Below are 25,633 nucleotides of genomic sequence, written 5' to 3'. Positions count from 1 at the left end.
TCCTGAGTATTAGCCTGTCCTCTTTGAACTGCAAGAAAGGCTCTTGGACCGTGAGAGCCTGAATCTCCCCCACTCTCCTGGCTGAAGTGAGCGCAATGAGAAGCGCAACTTTCCAGGAAAGAAATTTCAGTTCCGCCCTGTGAATTGGCTCAAAGGGCTGTTTCATCAACTGGGAAAGAACGACGTTCAATTGCCAGAGAGGTGGTGGAGGTTTTATTGGAGGGAAAACTCGGAACAGACCTTTCATAAATTGTTTGATGACTCTAGCAGACCACAGAGATGGACCAGAAGCCGTTCTTCTAAAGCGTGAAATTGCAGCTAGGTGTACCTTTAGAGATGCATGAGCCAAACCTGACTTAGCCAAAAGCAAGAGGTATGGAATAATGTCGTGAGCTTCTGACAGCAGCGGATGAATGTTAGACCTTTTGCACCATAAACAGAACCTTTTCCACTTCATCCGATATGTCTTGTTTGTACTATCCGCTCTGGCTCTAGATAGAATCTCCCTGCACTCCGTAGGGATATTCAGATGCTGAAATTCACAGTATTCAGGAGCCAGGCTGCTAAAAGCAGAGATTTTGGATCCGGATGCAGAACTTCCCCCTGGAACATTGTCAGCAGAGACGGTATCGGCAGCAGGCAAATCGGGCGCTCTTCCGACAGTAGAAGAAGCCCCGCAGACCAATGCTGTCTGGGCCACCACGGAGCTATCAGGATTAACCTGCATGGTTCTTTCTTGATCTTCATAAGAACCCGTGGCAGGAGGGGAATTGGAGGAAAGGCGTAGGCAAAGATGCCTGACCATGCCATCAAAAACGCATTCCCCCAAGATCCCCGTTGGGGAAGCCAGCTTGCGAAGAACCGGCATTTTCTGTTCTCCCTTGTCGCAAAAAGATCTACTATTGGAGTTCCCCATGTCTGGAAGATGTTGTTCAAAATCCCGTTGTCGATTTCCCAATCGTGACAGACAGACTTTAGTCTGCTTAGAGTATCCGCTTTGGTGTTCTGGTCCCCTGGAAGATGTTCCGCTGTAATGGATACTTCGTGTCGTAGAGCCCATTCCCATATCCACTGGGCTTCCCGAGACAGGGAGAGTGATCTTGTTCCTCCCTGTTTGTTCAAATAGTGCATTGCTGTTGTGTTGTCTGTTCTTACCAACACGGCTGCACCTTGAATCCTTGGCAGGAACGCCAACAATGCTAAGCGGACGGCTCTGAGCTCCAAAAGGTTGATATGCAATTGCTGTTCGTCTGCTTTCCAACGACCGCTGACCTGCAGACCCTGAAGGAATGCTCCCCATCCTTCCAAGGACGCATCCGTCGTAATCACCAATGGAGCTGGCTGAGTCAGGAAAGAAAGACCCTGCGAGATGTTTCGTTTTCGGGTCCACCATTTCGCCGCGTGGATCACGATCGGCGTCACTTCGATTATATCCTCGAAGGATCCTTTCGCTTGATGCCACTGAAGATCCAACTGCTCTTGTAACGGACACACCCGTAGCCTGCAGCAAGGTACGAGGGGAATGCAAGATGACATCGTTCCCAGCAATGACTTGTACTTGCGTACTGAAAGAGACCTTTTTATAAACGCCTGGGATAGAGATATTATTCCCCGCTGTCTCTCCTCGGAGGGGAACGCTCTGTTTACCTCCGTATCCAGTATTGCTCCCAAGAAAGTTATATTTCTTGACGGTTGCAGAATTGACTTCTCCTCGTTTAGAGTGAGGCCTAATCTGGCAAATAGTTCTATGCAAGCCTCTGTTGACAACTGGGCTGACGCTTTCGATGGTGCCTTGACTAGCCAGTCGTCGAGGTAAGGAAACACTTGGTGTTTCTGTCTCCTTAGAACCGCTGCCACTGGAGCCAGGCATTTCAGACCAAAAGGAAGCGCCTTGAATTGGTAATGATCTTCGGCCAAAACGAACCGAAGGTACTGCCTGTGTGAAGGATGGATTGGGATACGGAAATACGCATCCTGTAAGTCCAGTTTGGTCATATAATTCCCTGGGTTTAACAGCAGCAGAATATCCTGGAGGGAGATCATTCTGAAGGTCTGATCCTTGAGGTAAGTATTTAGGGATCTGAGATCCAAAATGGGGCGCCATTGAAGAATGTTTTTCTTGATCAGAAAAAAATGGGAATAAAATCCCCTTCCTTTCTGGGAATTCGGTACCGGTTCTATTGCTCCCTTTCGGAGCATTGTCCGAATTTCTTGACGCATCTGGGTAAATACTTGACCTCTTGAAATCTTGGAGGTGAACAAGGGGGGATTTCCAGAAACTCTAGAGTATGACCGAATTGTATTATGTGGAGGACCCATTGGTCCGTCGTTATCTGCTGCCAATTTTTATGATGATAGGAAATTCTTCCACCCAGGAGAATATGCGACATATGAGGAGTAAGTGTCACCAGAATGTCATTGTCTTCGGGTGGTGTCTTTCCCTTGGCAACCTCCTTGACCTCTAGGAGTAGATTATGTGAAACCTCCTGTCTGTCTCTGTGAATATTGTTGACGATATGGTTGAGATGATGTGGAGTAGGAAGAATAGCGACCTTGTTGATAACCTCCTCTATAAGAAGGTTGGCCCCTACCTCGTGAACCACGAAAAGGAACTTTTCTATACTGTAATGTTCCCCGAGATTTCGCTGTTTACGTATCCTTCTTGATACTCTGTAAGGCCTCATCCACATGCTTTCCGAACAGATCTTCCCCATTGAACGGAAGATCCAAGATCTTATTCTGGACTTCAGGTCTAAAAGATGTTGCTCTCAACCATCCTTGTCTGCGTAAAACAGCCGCTCCTCCCAGGGATCTGAAGGCCGTGGTCGCAATGTCCATTGCACAATCTATGACTTCAGCCGAAGTCCTTTCACCTTCCTGGAGGATTTTCCTGGCCTCTTGTCTGTCCGCTTCCGGTATGCTATCAATGTATGGTGATAGGCAGATGTGGTGCGACCTATCATACCTGCCCAGGATGGCTAGGGCATTTGCTGCCTTGACCAGAAGAGCAGACATGGACGAAAACCTTTTCCCTGCATTATGCAAGCGCCTCCCCTCTCTGTCCGGCGGCGGTGAAATTGGAGCAGACGGATCCTCGATTTTTGCTGCGCCGCTTGAGTTATAACCGAGTCCGGTTTGGGGTGACCTAATAAACAAGCCGGAGCATCGGAAGGCGCTTTGTATTTTTTGTCCAGCCTAGCAAGCACTGGAGTAACCGTTGCCGGCGTCTCCATCACTTTGAGACCTTCCTCCCATAGATGACTCACAATTGGAAGAGATCTAACCGTCTTGCGAAACGTTCTTTGAAATCATACAAAAAGCATTCTGCTTTATCTGATGACATATTGAGCGCAAATCTCTGCGCGGCTCTTTCAATCAGATTATTGAACCTTCCAATGTCCTCCGGAGGGGAGTCCACAGGTCTTGGTGACGGAGATGAAGGGGACGGAATCAAATACTCATCCCATTCCTTACTAGGATCTGTTATCTCCCCTTCCTCCTGCTCTTCAACCTCAGATGTGTTCAGAACCGGCTGTGGCAAAGGTGATATTGGCCCCGGAACCGGTACCTCCTGTCTTCGCACTGGTGTACATGGAACAGAGTGCGCCGGAGCCACTGGCATCCTTTGGGTAGACTGAGGCAAAGTATGCCTTCTCTTGTAATCATCCAACATGAACTGCAAACCCATCAGAAGAGAAGCTGGAACACTCACCATCTCTTTCTGATCATGTTGTCGGGGGCGGTCCTGATAACCCCCATACTCATCCTCCCAGTCATCCTCCTGACATTTAACATGTAACTGAGAGGGGCTACTTGCATAGCCAAACGGACCATCATTATCTTCCTCCTGCGAATCCTCCTCCTCCTCCAATAAATGGGATGGAACCAGAGGCGTTACCTTACTAGGAGATGTAATATCCGGGGTAATCCTTCTTTTCCTGGCAAAATACCGCTTTTCTGGGGTTTTTTCCCTCGTCGACGAGCCCGTCGACGAGATTGCCATAGTGACCGCCGACGATGCCGTCGTCGACGCTGAAGACATAGTCGTCGTTGTCGCCGTCGACGATGCAGTTGACACAGTCGTCGACGGTGCCGTTGACGATGTAGTTGTGGTCGTCGTCATGGTCGTCGACGTCGACACTGCCGTCGACATTGAGAGTATAGGTTTAATAATGACTTTTACTTCACTCTTCTTCGTCGACAACGCTACTTTCTTCGTCGACGATCCCGTCAACGATGTAGATTTTTCTAATTTCTCCTCAGGTGAAGTAGATGCTGGCTTTTTAAGCGTATGTTTAATTTTAAGGGGTGATTTTGAAGGCTCAGAACTTGTTTTCTTTGACTGTTTCACCCCTGAAGCATGACCCTTGCTCTCCTTTTCTTTAGTTTTAGGAGATTTGGAGGGACTGCGCTCTGAAGACCCAGAAGTGGTCTTTTTAAGAGCCTTCTCAGGTTTCTCCCCTGAGGTATGAGCCTGAGGAGATCTGCTTCTCTTCTGAGATCTCCTTGAAACAGTTGACGCCTCATCACTGTCACTAGACACAACGTCCTTCCTGGTTTTAAGTTTTTGGAGCCAAATTAACAGTCTGCCTTCACGATCCCTCAGAGTCTTATTAGAAAAGGTGCGACATACCTTACCTCCTTCGACCGGTGGTGTGGGTAAAGGCAGTATATTCAGTCTTTATGAGGATCGTCAGTATATAATCTCTTCTTTGAACAGGTGGCACAGGCCCTAAACAAGCCTTTCTTTTCCTTATCAGCCATTCTCCAAGATGATGTAGAAATTTCAGTTGAAAAAATCTCCTCAATCTAGAACCAACTGTAGAATTTGAGCAGAGCTCAAAGGAGACTCCCTAGCACAACGTGCGATAGAAAATCTGAGGGCAGACGGTTCTCTCAGGAGTGTTCTAGAGGGTGAGAGGCTCTGATTGGTTCAGGGACAAGTTTAGTCCTTTTTTAAATAACGAAGGTTATGGGTTGCAAAGGAAAATGGGCTTAGGCCTTTTTTCAGTTTGCTATGATACTAAGCAATGCTTTTTTATGTACCAGAGACTCCCGTCTAGACGACGGGGAATGATTCAGGCATGTGAATCTATGAAAGGCTCCAATACTGGAGTAAACACAACTTATGACAAAGTTTGCCGAGTCATTTTGCAGATGCACGCACTATGCATGTGTGCGTCTACATAATAAGTGAGCAGAAGACAAAGATGATGGACGGAATGCAGAGCAAATCAAACATTCACCCCCAGTCAAGAGATCTGGGTTAAATCTTTCGTTCATGTGCTCACCATGCCACCCGAGTTTAGACCCAGTCATATGCAAATCAGTCTTGACCCTGTACTCATGAGAACAGTCCAGCCTGAACTGCCAAACCAGATCCTCCATGGACCGGACAGAAGCATCCTGGGACCGGTTTTGGGGCATCATCCCTCATCAGGCAGGCAGCTTGATTCCAGTGGCACAGTGAGCCTAGGGACCCACATCTGGGCATACCCAGCACACAAGAAAATAAAATGACAGATGATGGACGGTATGCCCAGACGTGGGTCCCATGCTCTCCATGACACTGGAGCCAAGCTAGCCTGGCTGATGAGGGGTGAAACCACGAAACCAGTCCTAGGATTCTTGTTTCCAGTCCAGGAAGGACCTGACTTGGCAGTTCGGGCTGGACTGTTCCCATGGGGAACAGGGTCAAGACTGATTTGCATATAGATGGGTCTGAACTGGAATGGCAAGGGGAGAAAAAAACCGATGGATTTAGGGCCAGATCTCTGTACTGGGGTGAATGTATGACATTGTTCTGCATTCTGTCCATCAATTGTTCTTTTTTCATAATTAGCGATGCAGCCGTTTTTTCCCGTTTTATTTACTCTGGATCAGTAACTAAAAAGATTTTAAAAATATGCAAACGCAATGTGGTGCCTAAGCAACACAGGCAAAAAAAAGAGGGCGCAGGTGAGGGCACGTAAGCAATACACATGATGAGTGGTCGGAAGTAACGTGTGGAGGCAGAAGCAAAACGGGGGACGCACTGGGGAAAGCAACACAAAAGGTGTGGGTGGACGGAGGTGTAACATAGCGGGAGTGTGGATGGGAGGGTGGAAGCAACACAGAGTGCCAGAGGAGGGAACAGGCAAAGGAGCAGCGTGGAGCTGGCGAGGCAAAACAAAACGCGGGGGTGGGGCGGAAGCACACCAGCAAGAGAGAGGAACGCAGAGCGAGGTGGAGGGTGAAGGAGAGAAGTACACAAGGGAGACAACTGGAAAGCACATGCACGCTCACATTTGCTTAAAAACAAAAGTTCCCAAAAAGCCTTCATGGAAGAATAGAAGGACCTATCAAAGGTGGTAAACAGGCTGTGATCCATAGAAGGGACAAAAACATACTGGACAGGTAAAGTAAATAAAGCCAGCAAACAGAAAGCAAACAAATGACACAGACAATGCATAGCAATGGGCTAAATGCGCTCCTAGGTAACCTTTCAGTATGTCCCAAATATGTCTTTGCAACCAGACAACTACGCTGTATGATAGGCTTCGACCTAAGAAAGAAATATTCAGCCTGCGCCACAGAAGTTGTAAAAGAACAAGATTGTTGGGCAGTTAAATGGGAGATTTTACGAATATACTCAGGGGCACCAATCAGGGGTTAGAAGGAAAATAATCTGAAAAGGATTTAAAAATCTAAATGCCTATCCTAATTGGTTGCCCTATTTGGATGGCCCATCCTTCCGAAGTTCTTTAAAAGGAATGCAGACACAAACTTGGTGATCCCTTTATTTTGAAAGGGGGGGGGGGATAGCATTACTTTGTCTCAATTTAATAATGGCAGGAAGCCAACTTGTAAATAGGGTTAACGACCTTTGTCATTGGAAAAATGGTCCATATTTTAAGTAAGTTGCTAAAAATAAAGACAAAACAAGCACTTTAAATAATTCATTCATGCAGGTCTGTGCAAACTGTTCCTAAATACCCAGCAAATAAATAGCATTTTTACAACCCTTCTAGACTCAAATCACTAGGCTCTCTGGTGAGAAAATGAAACCACGAGTTAAACAAAGTACCTGAGGGCTCCAGACAGTCACATCGTTGTCATACTGGTTGCGAAACTAAAATGCAATAAAAAACATTATTTAGTTGCTTTTGCAAAATATTTTTGCATTGAAATAAGAAAGAAAAACGTTCTTGTTTCTTCAACCTAAAGCTTCACTGTATGGGGATTTGTATAATCTCAGATCAGAAGGTAGATAATCATTTTTATGTGCGAGAAATTGGACTGGTCGGCGGGGAAACTGCTGCACATGACAAACATTTGCAGCTACTTAAAAAAGTGCCCATTGACCTTCAACCACCAAATAAACATCAGAACCTGTCTGTCACGGACATGGGAAAGCTACATCTGAACACCATCTGCGGTATTACACTTGATATCTTTGTTCCTGCAATAAATATTTAATATGTATAAGCTAAATGTAACCGTTTTTTGGCTATTACCATCTCCTGTAATACATAAAAAGCAAAACATGCAATTTCACAGATTAGCACCCACCCCCAATCACAAATGATGGCAAAGCTCCTCCCCTGAAAAACAGGGCAGTCTGTTCACAGAGCATTAAATCAACATATTGTAACTCAGTTAGGCTGATTTTACACTTTTTTGTTAAGAAGCAGATATTTTACATACAAACCCTAAAATACTGTGAAATCTACACAGCATACTCTTTAAATTGCAAAAGTCTTATGGTTATATAAATAAAGTTTGGTCTAACATGAGAACTGTAAAGCATAAGTTTGGATGCTGAATAATCTGACACCAAGATGCCTGAAATGTATCAAGTGTGATAATTATTATCTATTATGACTCTTTGAGAAAGAACATAAGAATTTTGGTGGTCATTGCATCAAACAAAGTATGCCATGATAAATATCAGGCTTTGCACCCTTGTTAAACACTGCCATGTTTGAGGTGCCAAAATGTAACTTAGGGTGTGGACATTTATAGCAACCTGTAATTAACAGGTGCTATAAACAACGCATCACGAGTAACTGTGACCCCTAAGCACACAGGTTTTTGACAGGGACAATGATAAAATGGGTCACTTGCAATTAGGCCTCCAACGTGTAATGTGTCAATGCTCAAAAGACCAATAAAACCATCAAGAAAATCTGACCACTCATCTTTCACTCCAACATACTGTGGCGCTAGGTTCTACTGTGAAAACGGAAGGGGTAATGGAGAGGCAAGGAGAGTTCACCACTAGTCCAACTCAACAGATACTGATGCACTGACACCATGTTCATTGAGAAGGGTGAGAGAGGAACACCTCCCCTCCAGATTAATGGGCCTCTAAAGGAGGGTCGGGCAGTTATCGGCCAAGGTAACATTCTGTATAGGAGGTCACAACCATGTGTCGAGTTCTAAAACCATTATACAGTAAGGCTACTAAAATACGATTTAGGATTAACCTGAGTCTTGTCAATCCTACAATTTCATACACAACGATAGCAGAGTACCCATTTGATGGAAGAGGGTTTTGGCCATGAAAGAACCTCTTTTATCAGAGCCAGAGAGCTAAAATGTTTTGCCTGACCTCTCGATAGGGAGAAGCGACATGTACATACATACTTATTTCCCACACTAATCCCAGCTAGCAAGCCAAGTAAACAATCTGAATAGAACGGGGCGGGAGAAGGGAGTGTCAGCCTGATAGGCATGAAGAAATGCTCAAACCCCAAGTCACTACTGGTGGAGGCATGTATAGAGCTGCAGTGACAGTTGCCATGGGACACTCCTAGTCAAGTTGCCCTTCATAAACGTTTGGGTAGGCAAAATCACAATTCTAGGTAAGCACCAGAGTTGTTTTAAAAAGAAAAGAAAAACATTGCATGCCGAGTTGAATTGTCGCTCTCGTGAGGGGTAGAAATGAAGGGAGCCCTTGACACAGGCTCAGTAAGAAGGGATGGACTTTGGAATGGGTGAGCTTGGTCCATGCCGCTGACATTTAGAAGGGCACACAGAGCTGTCTGCTTACAGGTCATGCAGCACTCTCCCTCCGTCCTGAAAGAAAGAGTGGTTGATCATCGATTCTGTATGCCATTATTATTCATCTAGTCTGCAATCTCATAATTCTTCCTTCACCATCCCATTCTTTTTTCAACACTCTTAAGAGAGCTTGAGGATGGTTAAGCAAAATGCACTGCCCGGTATCCTAAGTATGAAACAGAGGATGAGTGGGTGCAAATAAATGCTAGTGAAGCAGTCCACTGTGAGTCTGTGGTAAAGGAAACTACTTAAATGCCAATGCAGTGTTACCCGGGCAATACATAGGAACTAAAGTGAATGTCGACAAAGGAAAACATACAAATTCATCTTGCTTGTAGAGAATGTTACTGACCAATTTTGTCTTAAATAATATATTTTGAATCACTTTGTCCTTCAGAGAGGCAATTCAGATGACCAACATCTAGTCCAAAAAATTGTCTACAAAAATATAGCCTTTGGGGAGTAAGTAATAGAAAATTTACACCGAATAGGTGGATATTTATGTAAACAATATTAAGTTATTTAAAATCAGACAATAGTTTTGTATACAATATTCTGACATACAAGCAAGTGACGATACAGCTATAATTTCCTGCACTGGGGTTACTTTCATTCTAAATTCTATTACAGGACCGGAGGCTTCAGATTATGCTTCTCTTTCGTTTACTGCAAACCAACAGCAGCCAATGAGAATCATGATAACAGTATAACATAACATTCCCAGAATGCTTATGGTAAGAGAAATAACAACCATAGAGACTAGCTCTAGATAACAGTCAGTCAAACCGAAACACTTCCTCTTTCTTTGCTGCTCCTACACAGAGATAAGTGCTCGATTTGGCATATCTTGCTTTTTCTCTTGAGTTGTGTGTTACGGATGTTTGCAGCCTTTATTGGGGGATTACCATGTATTTGATGCCATTGTCTATTTGATACCATTGCCTTGTTGTGCATTATCGATTTGCGCGCTAGCTTTGGAACAGCGCTCTGCGCTGTAACGGCCGATTGGAAGGTGGCGGTGCCGCCTTTGAAGCGCGCCTCACCTTCCGATCGCCGTCTCCCTTGTGCCTGGTGTATTTCGCCGCATTACTGTGGCGGGCGGCGCTCCCCCTCATTTGAGCCCGCTGGAAACTTGAGCCTCGCGTCGTGTAGCCCAATTGGGCTCCTTTTGGGCTACACGACGCTTAATTCATATTCCTCCTCGCGTTTTTTCTTCGCGCGTTGGAGCTTCAGGTGTCCGGAGTGAGTGCCCTTCGTACTGACGCCTTCCCAGGTTGTAAAATAGTGGCAGGCCCCCAGCTGAGTGCAGGCTGGTTGGATTTTTAGGCTCACTATACCCTTTGGGTGCCCTGACTACAGCTTTGCTGAGGAGCATACAGTGACTTTGTTCTAGTGTATTTGCACCAGGGTGGCTCCCCCTTGACTGATCCCTTTGGGATTCATATATATATATATATATATATATATATATATATATATATATATTTTTTTTTTTTTTTTGAAGTCTTGACGTGCCGCCTTCTCCCTGGTGGACATGGAAGACTGGGCCTACTTTGAGGAGGATGAGTATGGGTACTAGGAGGAGGAACATGCCCCCCTCGAGGACAACCTTGTGCAGGCTTTAGACGCCTCTGTCCAGGACTCCGTCACTAAGGCGGTGGAGGTGGCGATCCCCAAGACCGTAAATAAAGCATTAGCTGCAGCATTAAAGCCCATTACAGCGCAGCTGGAAACTTTCGCCAAACGGCATGGATTGTTGCAACAAGATACCATACAGGAGTGTACTTCGTCAGGGGGTAAACCTAAATCTAAATCCTCCAATTGGCCTCATGCCCAAACAATCACCACTCTTCCTCCCCCTGCGTCCAGGGACCACCCATATTCTGGGGCACCTAATCCTTTGCCTGCGGCGTCCAGGTTGGTCACGGATACTGATACCGACACAGACACAGATTCCACCAGCCACACTCTGTCGCCCAAGAAGAAAATATCTAAAAAGTCAGGGGTGCGTTCTCAATCCCCCCCGTCTATCAGCCTTCTACACCCTTTGACTTTAATCCCCAAGATATAGTGCACGCTAGGTCTTCGGATTGGGCGCCTCCTCCGGAGGTGGCGGACTACATCCACCAGAATTTACGGCGCAGTTTCGATAGTGATGTCAGGAACCGCCTGAGGTCAGAATGCCCCCGTCCAGATGTTCTGGACATAGACCCAACATGTTAGCGTTCTTAAAAAAGTTTCAGAAGGATCCTAAGAAGGGCATCGACCGTGCATGGCGCGGATGCCAAGATAAATTGTTGGACACTATTGGCCCATTATCAAAAATTTTGGAGATGGCTCTGAGGGCCAAGGAGTCTGGAGCTCTGATTGACCCTGACATTTTGGCAGGTTGGACCCAACGTGCTATATGCTTCCTAGGCAATGCAAACTGCGCCATTTCGGCCGAGCGCAGGAAATCCCTCTTGATGCGCATGGATACTAACCTGACGGAATTGGCCGGGGCGGAACCAGGCCCCCTGGCGGACGGTTTACTCTTCGGAGACCGTTTCGTGAAAGACGTCTCTAAGTATGTTGGGACATTCACGAGTCTAGATAAAGCCCAGTCAAATATCAAAAGGGTGTTCACCACTGGCCTTTTTGGAAGGGCCGGACGAGGCAGGGGCCTCTCATCAGGCCGCCAGTACCAGCAAGGTCCCGCGAGAGGTGGTTATGGCCGAGGCCGCGGAGACTTTCAAGATTCAACAAGAGGTGGCACCTTCTACCCTACGAGGCGATCCAATCGTCGCGGGTTCCACCGTGGTGGCAACAGAGGAAACTCCCGTCCTCAGATTACAGCAGGTAAGCCCAGTGTCTTTGTCTGTCTATCCTCTGGGGGGGGTCGGATTCGCCATTTTCTTCACAATTGGCAGGCCCTTACTCAGGACGCTTGGGTTCTTCAAACAGTGCAAGGTTTTCACATAGATTTCTGTCAGACTCCTTGTCAGGAGTCGACTCCCAAACCCCTATATTTTTCCCAACAAGACGTGCATTTTATAGATCTAGAGTTAGACGAGCTGCTGCGCAAGCACGCGGTGACCTATTGCGAGGACGGCGGTCCTGTAGGCTTCTGCAGCACCGTGTTCCTCGTACAGAAGAGGGGTGGGGGATTCCGTCTGGTTCTCAACCTGAAGGGGTTCAATTCCTTTGTCCTTTATCGACATTTCAAGATGGAGGGTATCCATCTTCTGGCGGATCTCTTGAGATGGGGGGAAATTGGCTAGTCCGCCTAGATCTCAAAGACGCATACCTTACAGTGCCCATTTCCCCCCCCTCCCCCTCGAGATTTCTACAGTTTCAGTTGCGCGGCAGGCGCCTGGAATATTTGGTCCTACCTTTTGGTCTTTCCTCGGCTCCGTGGTGTTTTACCAAACTCCTGAAGCCAGTGGTAGCGCATCTCAGGGAGCAGGGCATTCGTCTTAAAATTTATCTCGACGATATTCCGATTATGGCTCCTTCAGCGCACATAGCATCTCTCCACCTGCAGCTGGCGATGTCGCTATTTGAGAGTCTGGGCTTTGTCGTGAAAAGGGAGAAATCGGTCCTCTCTCCGACGCAATCCCTGGAATTCCTGGTCAATACACAGTCGGCGCAGTTGCTTCTGCCCAAACACAAAATCAGGGACCTGAAAAAAGAACTGAGGAAGGTCCTGGACCGGCAGGTAATGTCTCTGAGGGAGATAGCACGTCTGGTGGGCCTGCTAGCATCATCCATACAGGCGATCTTCCCGGGCCCTCTCCACTATCGAGCTTTACAGCGCTTGAAGATCAGACATCTCCAGAAGGGCCTCTCCTATTCAGACCTTGTCCCGCTCTCGGAGGAAGCCCGAGTAGAAATCCAATGGTGGTTGACCCATGTGGAGGCATGGAACGGTCGGGCGATCTTCGGATCTCACCCCGAAGTGATCATAGAATCGGATGCCAGCAGGTCGGGCTGGGGAGCCCGTTGCGGGGAAGTCACGACGGGGGGCAGATGGTCTCGCCAGGAGTTGGAGCTTCATATCAATTGTCTCGAACTCCTGGCGGGCTCGTTTGCGATTCGCTCCCTCTTCCCCAGGAAGGTTTCTTGCTGTATTCTGTTGAGAATTGACAACATTTCAGCTGTACGCTATATCAACAAGCTGGGGGGGTACCAGGTCCCCGATGTTGACCGAGATAGCCAAAGACTTTTGGCATTATTGCCTAGCGCATCAGATATCGGTCATGGCAGAGTACCTTCCGGGGCGAGACAATGCGGTGGTGGATTGGCAATCACGTCACTTGAAGGATTACAGCGATTGGAAGCTCCATCCATCCCTGTTCCATCAGATCCAAACGCTGTGGGGCCCTTTTCACATGGATCTTTTTGCCTCCAGACTGAACTGTCAGCTCGAAGCTTTCTTCAGCTGGAGGCCGGATCCCTTGGCGATAGCAACAGATGCATTCACTCAGGATTGGTCTCTGAACCTCCACTATGCATTTCCCCCCCTTTCTTCTGATTCCCAGGGTGGCGAATCAAGTTTCTTGGCAGGGAGCGGAGATTGTGTTGATTACTCCAATCTGGAAGTCGCAAACGTGGTTCCCAGTTCTCCTAGAAATGACGTGCGACTGCCCGCTCCGCCTCCCTTGCTTCCCTCAGATGCTCCAGGACCCTCAGGGAGAGCTCCATCCACTAGTTCTAGCGGGGCAGCTGTCCCTGATGGCCTGGAGGCTTTCCGGCAACAGTGGTCGTTGCCAGGAATTTCGGAACAAACTTCCACCTTTATTCAACAAGCTTGGGCCCCTTCTACCAGAAAGAGATACGGTTCGGCCTGGAAGGCCTGGTTGGGTTGGTGCTTGGAGAGACATCTGGATCCCGTGGAAGCAGATCTCTCTCACATATTGAATTTTCTATCTCAAAAAGCCGCCGAAGGTCTATCCTACAGATCAGTGAATAATTTTCGTTCCGCCATTTCGGCAGGGCATTCACAACTAGATGGCCGGCCGGTAGGCATGCACCCAGTGGTGGGTAAGCTCCTGAAAGGATTTCGCGTTTCCAACCCACCTAAGGCTAAGTATACCTTTGTGGGATGTTTCTAAAGTTTTGACTCTGTTTGATTTATGGCCTAATAATGAATTATTATCTCATAAGCAATTGTCAGCTAAGCTTGCCATGTTGTTGTGTTTATCTTCATGCCGCAGGGTGCCAGATGTTAAAGTGCTGGATTTGGAGGGTAGGATTTTCTCTCCTGAAGGAGTGTCATTTGTTATAACTGCTCGCACTAAAACTTTTTCCAGGTCTATAGATTACAATGCTTTCCCTTTGAATGAAAAACTTTGTGCGGTCAGATGTCTTAAGGTATATGAGGATTGTACACGACCAATTCGCCCTTCAGGTTGTTCCAGGTTACTTATTGCCTTACAAAAACCATTAAAACCGGTGACTTCCGCTACTATTGCCAGGCGGCTGAGATTTGTTATGTCAGAAGCAGGCATTGACGTTAATGTGTTTGGGGCACATTCAGTCAGAGGTGCTATGGCCTCCAAGTCTTTTATGCTGGGTACCAGTATACAAGATATCATGAAAGCGGCAGACTGGTCTTCCAGCTCTACTTTCAAACAATTTTATTATAAACCTGTGGGCGATGTTGCCTCTGTGGTATTACATAAGTGTTAAACTAGCCTAATCTGAAGCCTCCGGTCCTGTAATAAAGTAAAAAATTAGCTAGCATTCGCGCCACAAATTTTCAATTCTATTAAGGACACGGAGGCGAGGATTATCCCGCCCAGGGACAATGAATATTGGTGATGATTCATAATGTCATGTTACCCACCCTGATTTATCAGTCGATGACAATTATTACGAGTATGGTATTTCTGTTTTCAGGCGCTGATCAGAAAGGAGATTAGACCAGACGGTGATCCTCTGAAGAGTGCGTTCCATGTTTTCACTTGCCGGTTCTACGATTGCTGGGGTTCCAGCCTGTTGGAGCGATTTGGATGTTCGCTGTGGTTATCGGACTTGTACTGATGGACTTGGACTCTGCTCGTTGGGCAAAGAAAGAGGAAGTGTTTCGGTTTGACTGACTGTTATATAGAGCTAGTCTCTATGGTTGTTATTTCTCTTACCATAAGCATTCTGGGAATGTTATGTTATACTGTTATCATGATTCTCATTGGCTGCTGTTGGTTTGCAGTAAACGAAAGAGAAGCATAATCCTCGCCTCCGTGTCCTTAATAGAATTGAAAATTCGTGGCGCGAATGCTAGCTAATTTTTTATTCCCCACAAACCCTTCCCGACACACCCCTTCCCGCCTTTCTAATCCAAGCCCCACACTTCCAATAAGAAATCCTGACAGAACCTTAGCTATGGGTAACTGTGGAAAAGATAAACAGACAAGGACGCAGGGAAACTGAAGGAGTGTCACTAGCAGAGAATGGGTGCAGTATTTTTCAAGTAAAGTCAGGGGGAAGGGACAAAGTTGGTTTTGCCTGGGCGCTATCTGGCCAAGGGGACAGCCCAGTTTTACAGCATTATGAAGGAAAGTGTGACTAGAGAAACATGCCCCATCTAGATTTTTCGCTCCGGTCTTTGTTCCTCTTAAGAATAAAGAGTCCAGTATGATTATTGTTAGTGTGAGTAGGGAAAAGTGGCCGGGTTATGTACTGGACTACTTTCTTTAGGGAAGACAAGACTGTCATGGTTAAAGTGACCAATCATGTACATAATATTCAGAGGTTCTGAAAATGTACACATACAAGCAACAAGAATCAAGACGTTTGCAATGTGCAAGATACGCTTAGTTTAATTTTATTAGGCAAATCTACAAGGTTTACTAAATATGAAGACTACAGTAGTTCACAGAATTAGATAGCCGCAGTAAGAACATAACAGGTTTAGTGTGGATAGCAATACAGGGTGTTTAAAAAACAAAAGGTCTACCTGAGAAAAATAAATTGTGCTAGTGGTCTTTTTTCTGGAACATCATAAGTGCCAAACTTCTACTAGTTCAACGTAAATTTTAACTGAATGTGTTTCACTTTGTATGGTATATTTTAGCATTGAGGCCTTCTCCAGGACAAAATATATTGTATATTCATTCACATCTTTCACTTACAGTGAACAAGCAGAGACCAATCCGGTGCACAAGCAGTTTTGCTTTGGTACAGAAGGTACAGTTTATTGTGCAAAGTATTAAACTGTGTTAATCATTTCACGTTTTCTGCATATGTTGAAATAGTCATGATTTGTTTCAGAAAAGTTACTTTCAAGTTATGATGTTTTTTTATGGTAAGAGCCCGGAAAGGCTTTAACAGATCAAATTAGCCATTTTAGTTATTGGGGATTCGTATACCAAATGCAAGTGATTGAGATGCTCAATAGGAGCTCCAAAGTTGGGGCTTTTATCACTCTCCAAATTAGAGGCAAAAGCAATTGTTAGTGGATGCTGGAACACGGTTACACATCCTGGTCGTGCTTGTTCAATTACATTCAGGTTGTCAAACGTTGAGAGACATTTGCATCAGTAAATCATTTGCTGTATTGAGGAATATATTGCTAAACGCATGAGACCTCCGATCATTGACATTTAAAAAAATATATATATTTTTATTGGTACATTTTCTGAGAACACAAAAATGTACATCATGTATGAAGAGTAACACAAGGCCATGGGTATATAGGACAAAACCACAAGTACCATGCTCACAGGTTAGTAGGTATCCTAAATCGGCCCTTCTTCCTGCGAGCACTGATCCCTTCGTGCCACAGGTAGGCAGTTCTCACACCTACCTTTCCTCCCCATGATGCCATCGTCCCAAGCCGCTCTGACACTTACCTCTTTTACACGCAGCAATCATCAATTTGGCTACCCGGTCCTGATGAGGATCCTAACTTGAAAGGATCGAAACGCCGTCGACCCTCTCACATCAGCAAAAATCCTTTGGCGCACACCGTACTTTGGTTCTCTGAATCGCTGAAAATTATAGCCTACCTACTCGAAATAATCATTATGTGAACTAATAACTATAAATTGTATATTACGCTTCACCTTGCGCCCTGCGCTGTGTTTTCCTCACGTTGTCACTTGCGCCGTCACGTCTTGTCACGAGCACAATGTGCACTTTTTTCTTTTGGGTTGCCACTGCATACATGCTTAACAGTGCTGTTACAACTGTTATGTATATTCCAGTCTTCTAAATATATGATACCTAAGAGCACATTCAGCAAATAATTTGGAGTCTCTCACCTTTGTTCCTCTACTGTAATGTCTTGCACATACAAGCATAATTATTTTCAATGAATCCGGTTGAGATATTGTTGCATATTTGTATTCACAGGTTAGTATTGGCACTGTCCACATTAGGCCGTTATATTTATTAAGCGTTAACCTCCACATTGCGGCTAGGTACATTTACTCGCACTCCCCCTTCCACAAACTGCAGTTGGAGGTTGGGATTCGCTCGGCATATCGCTCATTTCCAGTCCTCGATCTTTGGCATGCCATCTTATTTAAGGTTTTTAGTTTTCACTGCGTTTTACTTATAAATACCATTTAAAATAAATCTATTTCTGGGTATGTATTTATTTTTAACTAAGGAAAAATTGAAAATAGGTCTTCTCTTCAGTGAACTGTGATGCTGTCAATCAAGAATGCACGTCAATAGCTGTGCAGATTAACATACATGGAAGTTTAAGGGGACAGGTTTTCTTAATGTAATTTTAACAATCTAAAATGTGCATGTGCGCTAAAATGCCAATGTCTTGACTGTACTGCATATTAGTGAAGTATTACAAATGGCTGGCAGTAAAACCCATTAATCATCCAACTACAGGTGCGGGCACTTCGGTTGAAAGTAGGCAAATACTAGTTTCAGGTTCAATGTTTACAAAACAAACTAAATATAGATTAAAAAAAAATATATAGAGCAAAAATAAGTACAGATAACACAGGTAGAAAGGTCTAAAACAAAAATGCTACATAAATGAGAGCTTTGGATACATTGGGGGTTATCACTATCTGGGTGGAAAAAGGACCAAATTGGGATGTAGCAGAGTGGAACAGATAATGGATGCGGAGACTCAATGAGATTAAGATTACGTCTGACAGTTTTGATTTTATTGAAGAAGAATTGGTTAAGGGAAACAGATTTTTCGAATGAGTGAGGTTCTATTTCAAAGAGATTGGAGGTGTATGGTGTCAAGTGATATCTTGTTGAGGTATAATCCGCTGTAGCAATGTCAAATCCTAGCCTCTAGTACACAAACGTATGTTCAAAATCACAATCAGTATTCCAAAGTTGTTTTAATTGTTCGTCCTGTCAATCACTTATTTCTAATCACAAAGCCAAGATTACACACCCTAAATGCTTTACACATTGGAAAGGTGCAGAATTGGATGTTGATCTCTGGATTTATTAGACCGCTCCGGCACTACACGAAGTGATTACGGAACGGCGTTTGGATTTATGACACTTGAGGACATAGAGGAATAGGACTGAAAGGAGTACAATATTGATTTGATCAGGGACGGAAGTAAAACCGGCAATAAGAGGATACTCTTTTGAATTATACAGCCATGAGAATGTCGTGGGGTAATACCCAATAATGACGAAACATGTTGGCTTTGTGGCTAGAAAGTAAGACGTGATCGAAAAGGCTGAACAATTAAAAACAGCTTTGTAATACGGATTGTGAGTTTGAACATAATTTTGTGTACTATAAACACTTTATAAGAGTGTGCTTGAGGTTAGGATTTGGTACTGACAGTGATCTCTTGATCAAGTGATTGGGAAGTGAGAGCACTGCAACCGTATTAATATTGTGTCAGATATTGTGTGCAATAACTAACTGAGGGCCTAGTCCCAATGTGATCACCCACATGAGACAAAACAGCTGTAGCGATGTATTGGTTTTCTGCACAGACCGCAGATACGATTTTTAGATAAAAGACTGATGTGGCTTGCATTATTTTCTGTGAAGAAAGCATAAAATGTTTATGATGGGGATATCAACCAAAAAAATTGCAGAAACACGTGGATATTTGCTACTTCTATGGCTTTTTGTAATTTATAAAGAACTATCCAATACAAACAAGTGGAATATAGATGTTAAAGTTAATATGTAGATAGCTAACTCAGTAATCAAACATTCTAATGCTGCCTCTTTTGAAATTGGCTTACTGCTTCGGGTTATTCGACAAGGTAGGGAATGTTTTCAAAAACATACAAAATAAGCAAAACAATATTCAGGTGAGTGTCGTTAAACTCCCCCCTCCCTCACCCCACCCCAGTCTACCCTGGAAAAAGATTTACGCCAACTCTTGATAAGAGTAATCCTATGACCTTTTCCTAAATGAACATGGGTCAGGATAAGGACTGCGACTATCCACAATCATCTAAATATGCAGGTATACAGAACTGTTCATGATATTCTTGCCCTGAAGTATATTTACAAACACAAAAATATTTCGGGGAATAAATCTTCTTACACAAGTAAAACCACTTTCTGCAAACAGCAAAAATGAATTTACACTCATAGAAAAGAAAAAAAACTACCAGTGTATGTAGCTTAAACTTATTTGCACAAACAACTTTGTTTATTCAGGCCACCTACTACAAAGTGCTTCATGACTACGTATTTTAGAGCCAAATCACATTCAGTACTTGTATACTGGTAATACTACAAAGGGGTATACCAGTAATACTAGAAAGGGAAGTACATATTCTCTCTCTCTCAAGTTCATCTTACAGAAGCAAGAAGTCTTCTGTAAACCTACTCCAGAGAATGCGCAACGCACTATTTTATTAATTGCCCAGCGACTACAATAGTTCTTGTGTGCTTTTAGCTACATGTTTGGGACATTGCATGACACTTGAAGGATTACAAAGTAGATTTGGGGGTGAGAGAGAAAAAGAGTTAAAAATATGTACACCATATTTTTATGTACAACAGCGAAGCTCATCTTTACCCTCACCAGAAAGGGTAATCATTTCTCAAGTGCATTCAGGTCAGGACTGACCTACTTTATCATAATTCCAGCATGTGCCGGATCACAAATCACTTCTGATAGGTCTAAAAAGGCCTGGGGTGTATTCCCCAAGAAAGCAGTTCCTGAATCCTCCACTGTTCTCTTGGGGGTCATCCTTGGCTTGTACTGAAAACCCAAGAGTGGTGGCAGGCCTAAGGACGAGCATACGAAACAAGGATCGGGGGCGGAAATCAGAGGAACAACTGAGGAGAAAGGTAGGGACTAGGGTCAACAGGACCAGCACTTGAGAGAAAGAGAGCCTCAGACTGGGGTGAGGGAGGAATAGGGTGAAGCATCTAAGACAGCAGGATGGGACCCTGAAAGAAGAACACAAGAGGTGGGTGGGGCATCTGGGGCACAAGACTGCAATAGAAAAATACACTTGGATGGCAGAAAAGGCTGACCATGCTTTCAATTTGCCCATCAAAAGGGCGCACAACTGAATCATACAACCACAAACTTAACTGTAAACTCTAGTACTGGCTGCAGAAGTATGTATTTAACACAGTACCAATTAAGGAATCCTTAAGCACTTTATTTCAAACACACTTCTAAAAGAGATACCAGCATGCAGTAAAACCACTTCTTTGAGCTAGACTGCTGATCTTTTTGCCTCTCCCAAGCCCTTCTCAATTAAAATGCCCAAGTTTGGTCAGCAAGGGGGTACCAATACTTAATTCATACGTCACTGCAGGGATGATCAGTGCAAGAACTAGGGGTCGATCGAGACGGATCCCAGGACCAACCGCTATAACTGAATAGGATCCAAGCTGGTCCCAGTGAAATATGCTTAATGTGTTCCACTGTCATTTGCTGACACAGGACAGGTTGAGCAGGACCAACACACTGTCTGCTTTCCATCTAGAGTAGGGGTCTCCAATCTTTTCTGTAATAAGAGCTACTCATGTTCAATGAAAATCCTTTCGAGCTACTAATATTATTAGTGTTGTTATAATGACCACCTAAGACAAGATTATGTTTGTGGCCACTTTATGCAAGCCTACCAGAAGGGATCCACTCAATGCATCAGGCAGGGTAGCCACAAGAAATGTAAAAAAGGCTTTGTCACTTTGGAATGTCTTTACATAGTTAATACATAACAGCCAAATTGCAATGCTCAATGCACAAAAAGCATTATAAAAATCGTTAATATGGAAATCGATGCATTCAGCGGTGGAAAGGAAATCTCGCCCTTATTAACAGAATTGCCTACTGTGAACTGAACATCAACCTCCACTCACAAATATGTAGTCAAGCAGGTCCTGAGACCAAGGCCCTGGATTGCTGATTGATAGGTCACAGGTGGGAGGGTGTGTAGCTGGCAGACAAACGCTCTGGAAGTAAACTCTTCATTAATCCAATTGATAGGCGCTGCAAATTACAAGGGTCAAGGGAGCCTGCCCCACATGGCGAGCTCCTAAAACACCATAAAAAACCAGATGCCACACAAGTCAGGATCACATAGCCAATCAGGACCTAGCAGTGATCACACACTCCCAATGCCAGACATCTGGAAAGGTTATTCACTGGCCACATTGTGTTCACACGAGGTCGAGACTCAGCTGTGGTAAACATTAGACAATTTTATTTACGACTCCAAAGGCAGCAACCAACATTCCTGACCCTATATGGTATGTCACAATTTTTTTATAACCCATCATTTTTTGTATACAAGGACACATACTGATTGTAAATTGAGACAGTCCTCAGACAATTCCTGTTTTGCCAAATGCTTCCTTTATTCGGTTATTTAAGGGATTTCTAACTCAAGTATCAAAATAGTAACTAGTCTCAGCAACAACTCATTATTTATCACTCGAATATCAGCTTCAACAGAATGGGAAATTCAACCATTGCTCTTCAAACATCAGTTTTTAATATACACACATTTTCGTCTCAAAAACGCACACTTACATTTTTTGATACAGATATTCATTCAACCAAGCAAAAGCTTCTACTGGAGTAAGCTGAGCTGCACACAGGACAGCTATTTCTAGGTAGCCAGAGAGCTACCAGCAGCTTCCAGCCTACTTGTTGGAGAAACCTGGTTTAAAGCAACAACCTGTAGGAGGTCAGGAGAGGGTTCTTATTTTTACTCACAACACAAAGGCCTCACTTGAAGGGCCACCAGTTATACTTTATTGCAGTCGCATCCTGGCTGTGATCGATCCTAAGCCAAATAACACTGAGATGCCAACACAATGAAGGGGGGGGGGGGGGGGAAGTATTCCGGATCACTTAACAAGAGTTAAGAAGAAAAAAAAATTGCAGGCAGGTTTGTTAAATCCTTTTATGTAATAAATGTATCTGTTTGTATCAGTAATCACATTAATAATAAAGTGAATAGCACTTACGCACTTACTAGTGTGTTTTTTATAGCTACTCATCCCAATGTATGGTGCCAGAGAGCTTTACATCACTCTCACACACACACTATAAATACCAGTAGGCACTATATGTTAAAGAGTGAGTGGTCTGGAGAAAAAGTCAAGATTTCAAACTTAACACAGTGGTTATCTGCACTAAAAAGAGGTTATCACTATCAAGACGAGCCCTTTTTAACAACCTTAGAATAACAAAAGATTGAGGGGAAAAACGATAAGGTACTAAACCTTAACCTTGTAGTTTGTATGCAGCTGTGGGGTCTATTCATATCTCAATGTGCAATAGTAAAAGGATTGTAATTTAAGAACAGCAAATGACAAAGTTACCTGTAACAAAAGCAGTAACCCACTGAGCTACCTACATAAAATACAAATCATATCTCCTTCTAACACATTATGATATGCAGGAAACACATTAAACCTCTATGCTACTTTATGACGATTCAAAACTGTGGAAACCTAGATTTCTTGAGCAGGTGACTTAACTCCATCCCTGGTTATCAAATTCTTTGCAGCAGCGTATGTAAAACAAGAATGTGTAGGTTGACTGTAGGACGCCACTTGACTGTCTCTAGTGATTCCAACCCCTTTCAGGTGCCACACAATCTCCAGTTTATGGGATCTCGGAATACATTTTTTTCATTTTACTGGACTAGAGATGGTAAATATTAAAGTGCAAAACTAAACTTCACAGCGACCCAAGGACCGTAGTCTGAGAGTTTATCTTGGCTCTCTGTGGTCCCTTGGGTCTGGCCACTAGAGTCGCATGTAAAGAAGAAACCCGCTATACTGCTCCATGGCCCTCTTTGTGTGCAAATCCATGGCCGCCAATACACCGTGAGTCAGCAGCTACCAGTAGCATCACAGGAGAGACGTAGAGCTTTTACCAGAGACACATTATATACGGCCAAGAAGTCCCGGGCATCCGGCCGATGTGAGATTCCACCGCTGCGCAGTAACGGTCTTATGACACAGCCCCCTATTCTGATTTTCCACTGAGTTAACGCTTACCATGTTGCCGATCACTCGTGTAGAGACCTGCGGATACTGTCTGCGGAAGCGACCGGCCTCGGAACAGGAAACTGCAGAGTGCCGACGACAGTGTCACGTGACCAGCACGTATCATCTCCCTGAGCGCAAGCGCAGTCGGTTGCTGTCGTGTTAGCCTGTCTTTCTGCTCAAATTCATTGGGAACACCGGAAGTGACTAGAGAAAGTGAAAGCTCGGTCGCAGCACACGTAGTACTTGACGGATCACCAAAGCTTAACCCGAGCCGTAAAATAACTGTCTTGTCAATTTTACAGCAACTACGTAATTTTGGGTTATGTTAAAAAAAATACCAACCATACATGCCAACATTTTACATCAGGCAAGTGGGAGATCAAAAAAAAAACTCTCGGGGGAAATATATTTTCTCACTGATTTTTATTGAAGCAGAGGTAATCCGCCTGAATCGGGTCAATTCATGGTATGTATGGGGACAGACAATCAGTATTTCGTTTTTGGCAGTTGTAGTATTTGATATATATGTGTTCATTAATGTGAATGTAAATATTTTATATGTATTGTTATGTTGTTCTATGTTTATTTCCACCACGTTGGTGAGAGCGTGGAACCTTGTGCTCACTGTGAAATGTTCATGGGGGTTTCGGCAGTTGGGGAAACATGGTTAGGAATTCAAAATTTGCGAACATACGTGACGAGAATTTTCAATTCTATTAAGGACAAGGAGGAGGATTATGCTTTCTCATTTCTTTATTAGAAATGCTCAGCAGCCAATTAGAAACACAGTAGTTAAAAGAAAAAACTACAGTACCCATGAACACCAGGGTATCACGTGACCAACCATAGAGAGCATTAGTATAAAAGGTTGTGTAGAAAGTATTACATCCTCTTTCTTTGGTGAGGAAAACAGTTCAAGATAACCAGGAAGTCCAATAAAACACGTTGAACATCAGGGATAGAAAGTCCAGCAGCAGAAGTCCACTTCAAAGAACACAGGACTCGGCAGCAGTAGCTCATTGGAAACAGAAGAGCATCGACGAATGGATAAACTGGAAGGAACGGCAACACCTCTACTTCGGATCAGAACCTGAAAAGAGACATACAGCCATAATACACACCCAGTATACTGAATGAAGTCATAAATAGGGGGGGGGTTAGAGAAAAATGAATTGCATCAAACATAAGTGATATGTAAAAACAACAATATAAATGCATAACATGTGCAAAGAACAAAGCATCACGGGTGGGATAATCCTCGCCTCCTTGTCCTTAATAGAATTGAAAATTCTTGTCACGTATGTTCGCAAATTTTGAATTCTATGTCAGGACAGGAGGCTCCGATTATGCTTGTTCAAAGCTGATCTACCACCACAGAAGCAATATGAGCAATAGGTTTGTAATAAAAAGTTTTGAACACTGAATCAGAAGACCAGTCTGCGGCCTTCATGATGTCAACTAAAGTAACACCCATGGAGAATGCTTTAGAAGCCATAGCCCCACGTGCCGAATGAGCACCAAAAATGGAAACATCAATGCCCGCTTCTGACATGAGCCATCTAACCCAGCGAGCCAAAGTAGCTGGGGTAACAGGGCGAAAAGGCTTCTGCAAAGCAATCAACAGCTGACCATGCATATCTGAACGTAAAGGAGCAGTACATACCTCATAATCCTTGACACATTGAACAACGCAAAGATTGGGATGATTAGGAAAAGGAGGATAGGTAATCGTGGAAGTATTCGTTTTGGTACATTTGGAAAGACAAAAAGTGACACCCTCAGGAGGAAAACTGCGACCCTGCAAGTCCAGAGCACGAACATCAGACACCCGCTTGCAAGAAACAAGGCATAACGACATGGTCAGTTTGGCTGACAACTGCTTACGGGAAAGCAAAGAATTGGAAGGCCAGGCGTCCAAAAACTTTAAAACGATGGAATCATCCCATAAAGACCCATACTTATGACCAGGGGGTTTCGCCATGAATACCCTTAAGCAATTTGGCAATCAAAGGATGCTCACCCGCAGGTTTACCATCAATTGGAATGTGAGGCGCCGAAATGGCAGAACGAAAGTTGTTGACAGTGCGATAAGCCAAACCGGAAGAAGCAAGCGAGGCAAAAAAATTAATGATCAAAGAGACATCCGCTGAAGAGGGATCAGCCTTCCGTTGAATACAC

General features: G+C 44.2%; 2 protein-coding genes across 2 annotated transcripts in view; one reads left to right on the top strand and one right to left on the bottom strand.

The window, feature by feature from the left end:
* PSMA1 (proteasome 20S subunit alpha 1) overlaps positions 1–23,651 on the bottom strand; it is a 146,729-nt gene extending 123,078 nt beyond the window's left edge. Inside the window, exons 1-2 of the mRNA XM_085648116.1 lie at positions 23,465–23,651; positions 7,067–7,111 (exon numbers count right to left, since the gene is read on the bottom strand). Of these exons, the coding sequence (XP_085504242.1) occupies positions 7,067–7,111; positions 23,465–23,467 (48 nt within the window). The 5' untranslated portion in view covers positions 23,468–23,651. The remainder of the gene's footprint in view (positions 1–7,066; positions 7,112–23,464) is intronic.
* On the top strand, positions 10,552–12,305 carry LOC146857559 (uncharacterized). Its single transcript, XM_085646747.1, has one exon. The coding sequence runs from the start codon at positions 11,226–11,228 to the stop codon at positions 12,303–12,305; it is 1,080 nt and encodes a 359-aa protein (XP_085502873.1). The 5' UTR covers positions 10,552–11,225.
* Positions 23,652–25,633: the final 1,982 nt, after the last annotated feature.

Source organism: Triturus cristatus, chromosome 3_2 (assembly GCF_964204655.1).
Source record: "Triturus cristatus chromosome 3_2, aTriCri1.1, whole genome shotgun sequence".
NCBI lineage: Eukaryota > Metazoa > Chordata > Amphibia > Caudata > Salamandridae > Triturus > Triturus cristatus.
Note: the sequence above shows the minus strand (reverse complement) of the source record. Positions and strands in the feature narration are given on the sequence as shown.